General features: G+C 35.0%; 1 protein-coding gene across 1 annotated transcript in view; it reads right to left on the bottom strand.

Moving 5' to 3' along the window:
- The window catches only part of LOC124386601 (protein inscuteable homolog), a 50472-nt gene that overhangs the window by 32340 nt on the left and 10632 nt on the right, over positions 1-7500 (bottom strand). Inside the window, exon 2 of the mRNA XM_046850541.1 lies at positions 1-46. This exon is cut by the window's left edge and continues 55 nt beyond it. Coding sequence (XP_046706497.1) covers positions 1-4 — 4 coding nt within the window. The 5' untranslated portion in view covers positions 5-46. The remainder of the gene's footprint in view (positions 47-7500) is intronic.

Genomic DNA, 7500 nt, shown 5'->3' with positions numbered 1-7500 from the left:
TCATTGTCTTTCCTACGCTGCTGCATAGTAAAGAGAAACACTACATCTGTGGAAAGAACACACACCTGTAAAACACCTGTAACTCAAAAGCAACTCAACTGTAACACACCTGTAATACATTTTAAGAAACTATGAGAGTAATAGAGAGGAACTGGGGAGGAAATAGGGATCAAGTAATTGCAGGAAAATGTATGGAAACAATTAAATCGTCCCAAAACCACCTGAGATAAACGATAAACAATAAATGCTATTTTATGCATAAACAATCCCCTATAAGTATTTTGGTCTATCGTGCTGTCCACAAGAGCCTGTGAAAATCAGCTTAACAAATTAGATCCCTTTCAGGAACTTGAGCTGCATCAGAATGCTTGGGGAATGCCCTTGTATATAAATTTTTTTTCTCATATATATCTTTATTATTTATCTGCCTCCTTTTTTTCTTGGTTTATTTTTCTTCCCATACTATTCACTCATGCTGGACCGTCGTAAAAATCATTTCACTGCATGCAGTACTCTGTATGTATGTGTATGTGACAAATAAAGGTTTATTTAATTTGATTTGATTAGAAGACTGGAGATATACATGGGAGATAAACCATTTAGTGTTTTGTAGGTAAGTAGCAGTAGTTTGTAGTGGATTTGAAACTTAACAGGAAGCCAGTGTAGGGATGAGAAGATATAGGCATGGTGATATTTTCTCACCTTGTGAGAACTCTGACTGCTGCATTCTGTAGCTTGTTTATTAATGATGCAGGACATCCACCTAGTAATGCATTACAAAAGTCCAGTCTGGCTATGAATGCATGGACAAGCTTCTCTGCATCAGATATAGACAACATGTTTCTTAACTTAGCAATATTTCTAAGGTGGAATAAGCTGTTTTTGTAACTTGGTTCATATGATTTTTAAAAGACAAGTTGGAGTCTAAAATAACTCCTGGCTTATATAAAAAATAACTAATAGTTACAGAACATTAGTCTAAATGCATATTGAAATGTTGGAGCTTCTGTGTACTGGTTTTTGGGCCGATGAGCAAAATCTCCGTCTTTTTAGAATTTTATAATAGAAAGTTATGAGTCATCCAGTCTTTTATTTATTTAACACACTCAGTTATCCAAGCCAATTGAGTGTATCGTCTGGCTTTGATGAGATATATAGCTGGGTATCATCAGCATAACAGGGAAAGCTTATTCCATACCTTCTAATAATATTTCCTAAGGGAAGCATGTATATTGTGAAAAGCAGGGGTCCTAGAACTGAACCTGAACCTGAATAGCTCTCCATTTATGTCTACAAAATAGTAACGATCAGACAGGTAGGATTTAAACCAGCTTAATGCCTGTCCCTGAATGCCGATGTAATTTTGTAAGAGATCTAGGAGAAGATCATGATCTATAGTTTCAAATACAGCACTAAGATCTAGTAAAACCTTTAGGAATACTATCACCATAAACAGTTTTACACTAGAATCTCCATCATGGAACAGAATGATGAACTGTTATGAATCGACATCCAGTGTCAGCTAGATGAGGATGAGGATGGGTTTCCTTTTGATTCTAGTTCCTCTCAAGTTTTCTATCTCAGACCATTTTAGGGAGTTTTTCCTTGCAACAGTAGCCACTGGCATGATCACCATGGATAAACAATTATAAGGAACTTATAGCCAATATTCTTTGATAACTTTTATAACTTACACGTTTATTTATTCAACCTTATTACCGGTTTATCTGCGTAAAGCTGCTTTGAGACAATTTCTATTGTAAAAAGCACTATTTAATTGAATTGAATTTTCACTCATGACTGTCATTACTGACTCAATAATTGAGGACAAACTTATGGGGACCGATTTATAAATGTAAGATATGTATAAGCACAATAAAACAGAACTGAACTGAAATTAATTGTTCTCATGTTCAGGCTGATGATCATGTTAATAAAATTAATAAAAAAGAAATATTTTCTGAATTAAAGTTTGAGCAGAGTCTGAGGAATAAGAGAGACTGTGGTTACAATAGCATTAAAATAAAACTAAAATCCTTAGCGTTTCACTCGGCCAAAAACACAGGCATGATTTTCTCATGCCAGAAAAACCCACAAGGAAAAACAGGGGAACAGTAAAAACCTGATGAAGTTTTCAATAAAAATGAAAAATGAAGTTATAATAATAACCGGGAAGTTCACATCACACAGAGGAGGCTTCATACATCATCATCAATACATCACCATCACTACATCATCATCACTACATCACAATCACTACATCACCATCAATACATCATCATCAACACATCACCATCAATACATCATCACTACATCACAATCACTACATCACCATCACTACATCATCATCAACACATTATCATCACTACATCATCATCAACACATCACCATCAATACATCAATCACTACATCATCATCACATCATCATCAACACATCACCATCAATACATCATCAATCAATACATCATCAATCAATACATCATCATCAACACATCACCATCAATACATCATCATCAACACATCACCATCAATACTTCATCATCAACACATCACCATCAATACATCACCATTAATACATCACCATCAATACTTCAACACATCACCATCACTACATCATCAACACATCATCATCAACACATCACCATCAATACATCACAATCACAACATCACCATCAATACATCACAATCACAACATCACTATCAATACATCACAATCAATACATCACAATCACTACATCACCATCAACACATCACCATCAATACATCCATCAATACATCACAATCACAACTTCACTATCAATACATCACAATCAATACATCACTACATCATCACTACATCATCATCAATACATCATCACTACATCATCATCAACACATCCCCATCAATACATCGCAATCACTACATCATCATCACTACATCATCATCAACATCACCATCAATACATCGCAATCACTACATCATCATCAATACATCATCATCAACACATCACCATCAATACATCATCATCAACACATCACCATCAATACTTCATCATCAACACATCACCATCAATACATCACCATTAATACATCACCATCAATACTTCAACACATCACCATCACTACATCATCATCAACACATCATCATCAACACATCACCATCAATACATCACAATCACAACATCACCATCAATACATCACAATCACAACATCACTATCAATACATCACAATCAATACATCACAATCACTACATCACAATCACTACATCACCATCAATACATCCATCAATACATCACAATCACAACTTCACTATCAATACATCACAATCAATACATCACAATCACAACATCACCATCACTACATCATCATCAACACATTATCATCACTACATCATCATCAACACATCACCATCAATACATCGCAATCACTACATCATCACTACATCACAATCACTACATCACCATCAATACATCATCATCAACACATCACCATCAATACATCATCACTACATCACAATCACTACATCACCATCACTACATCATCATCAACACATTATCATCACTACATCATCATCAACACATCACCATCAATACATCGCAATCACTACATCATCATCACTACATCATCATCAACACATCACCATCAATACATCAATCACTACATCATCATCACTACATCATCATCAACATCACCATCAATACATCGCAATCACTACATCATCATCAATACATCATCATCAACACATCACCATCAATACATCATCATCAACACATCACCATCAATACTTCATCATCAACACATCACCATCAATACATCACCATTAATACATCACCATCAATACTTCAACACATCACCATCACTACATCATCATCAACATCATCATCAACACATCACCATCAATACATCACAATCACAACATCACCATCAATACATCACAATCACAACATCACTATCAATACATCACAATCAATACATCACAATCACTACATCACAATCACTACATCACCATCAATACATCCATCAATACATCACAATCACAACATCACCATCAATACATCACCATCAATACATCACAATCACAACATCACCATCACTACATCATCATCAACACATTATCATCACTACATCATCATCAACATCACCATCAATACATCGCAATCACTACATCATCATCACTACATCATCATCAACACATCACCATCACTACATCATCATCACTACATCATCAACACATCATCAACACATCACCATCAATACATCATCATCAACACATCATCATCACATCATCATCAACACATCACCATCAATACATCACCATTAATACATCACCATCAATACTTCAACACATCACCATCACTACATCATCATCAACACATCATCATCAACACATCACCATCAATACATCACAATCACAACATCACCATCAATACATCACAATCACAACATCACTATCAATACATCACAATCAATACATCACAATCACTACATCACCATCAACACATCACCATCAATACATCCATCAATACATCACAATCACAACTTCACTATCAATACATCACAATCAATACATCACAATCACAACATCACCATCACTACATCATCATCAACACATTATCATCACTACATCATCAACACATCACCATCAATACATCACAATCAATACATCATCACTACATCATCATCAATACATCACCATCAATACTTCATCATCACACATCATCATCAATACATCATCATCAATACATCACCATCAATACATCATCATCAACACATCACCATCAATACTTCATCATCAACACATCACCATCAATACATCACCATTAATACATCACCATCAATACTTCAACACATCACCATCACTACATCATCATCAACACATCATCATCAACACATCACCATCAATACATCACAATCACAACATCACCATCAATACATCACAATCACAACATCACTATCAATACATCACAATCAATACATCACAATCACTACATCACCATCAACACATCACCATCAATACATCCATCAATACATCACAATCACAACTTCACTATCAATACATCACAATCAATACATCACAATCACAACATCACCATCACTACATCATCATCAACACATTATCATCACTACATCATCATCAACACATCACCATCAATACATCATAATCAATACATCATAATCAATACATCACCATCAATACTTCATCATCAACACATCACCATCAATACATCACCATCAATACATCACCATCAATACTTCATCATCAACACATCATCAACACATCATCATCAACACATCACCATCAATACATCACCATCAATACATCACTATCAATACTTCATCATCAACACATCACCATCAATACATAATCATCAACACATCACCATCAATACTTCATCATCAACACATCATCAACACATCATCATCAACACATCACCATCAATCTATCACAATCACAACATCACCATCAACACATCACCATCAATACTTCATCATCAACACATCACTATCAACATATCATCATCAACACATCACCATCACTACATCATCATCAACACATCATCATCAACATCACCATCAATACATCACAATTACAACATCATTATCAATGCATCACAATCAATACATCATCATCAATACATCACAACCACAACATCACTATCAATACATCACCATCAATACATCACAATCACAACTTCACTATCAATACATCACAATCAATACATCACAATCACAACATCACCATCAATACATCACTATCAATACATCACAATCATCACATCACCATCAATACTTCATCATCAACACATCATCAACACATCACCATCAACATATCATCATCAACACATCACCATCACTACATCATCATCAATACTTCATCATCAACACATCACCATCAATACATCACCATCAATACTTCATCATCAACACATCACCATCACTACATCATCATCAACACATCACCATCAATACTTCATCATCAACACATCATCAACACATCATCATCAACACATCGCCATCAATACATCACCATCAATACATCACCATCAATACTTCATCATCAACACATCATCAACACATCATCATCAACATCACCATCAATACATCACCATCAATACATCACCATCAATACTTCATCATCAACACATCACCATCAATACATAATCATCAACACATCACCATCAATACTTCATCATCAACACATCATCAACACATCATCATCAACACATCACCATCAATCTATCACAATCACAACATCACCATCAACACATCACCATCAATACTTCATCATCAACATCATCACCATCAACATATCATCATCAACACATCACCATCACTACATCATCATCAACACATCATCATCAACATCACCATCAATACATCACAATTACAACATCATTATCAATGCATCACAATCAATACATCATCATCAATACATCACAACCACAACATCACTATCAATACATCACCATCAATACATCACAATCACAACTTCACTATCAATACATCACAATCAATACATCACAATCACAACATCACCATCAATACATCACTATCAATACATCACAATCATCACATCACCATCAATACTTCATCATCAACACATCATCAACACATCACCATCAACATATCATCATCAACACATCACCATCACTACATCATCATCAATACTTCATCATCAACACATCACCATCAATACATCACCATCAATACTTCATCATCAACACATCACCATCACTACATCATCATCAACACATCACCATCAATACTTCATCATCAACACATCATCAACACATCATCATCAACACATCGCCATCAATACATCACCATCAATACATCACCATCAATACTTCATCATCAACACATCATCAACACATCATCATCAACACATCACCATCAATACATCACCATCAATACATCACCATTAATACTTCATCATCAACACATCACCATCAATACATCATCATCAACACATCACCATCAATACTTCATCATCAACACATCATCATCAACACATCACCATCAATCTATCACAATCACATCACCATCAACACATCACCATCAATACTTCATCATCAACACATCACCATCAACATATCATCATCAACACATCACCATCACTACATCATCATCAACACATCATCATCAACACATCATGATCAATACATCACAATCAATACATCATCATCATCACATCATCATCACACATCATCATCAATACATCACAATCACAACATCACTATCAATACATCACCATCAATACATCACAATCACAACTTCACTATCAATACATCACAATCAATACATCACAATCACAACATCACCATCAATACATCACTATCAATACATCACAATCACATCACCATCAACACATCACATCATCACAATCAACACATCACCATCAATACTTCATCAACACATCATCAACACATCCTCATCAACACATCACCATCAATCTATCACAATCACAACATCACCATCAATACATCACCATCACTACATCACCATCACTACATCATCAT

This window comes from Silurus meridionalis, chromosome 5 (assembly GCF_014805685.1).
Source record: "Silurus meridionalis isolate SWU-2019-XX chromosome 5, ASM1480568v1, whole genome shotgun sequence".
Classification (NCBI taxonomy): domain Eukaryota; kingdom Metazoa; phylum Chordata; class Actinopteri; order Siluriformes; family Siluridae; genus Silurus; species Silurus meridionalis.
Note: the sequence above shows the minus strand (reverse complement) of the source record. Positions and strands in the feature narration are given on the sequence as shown.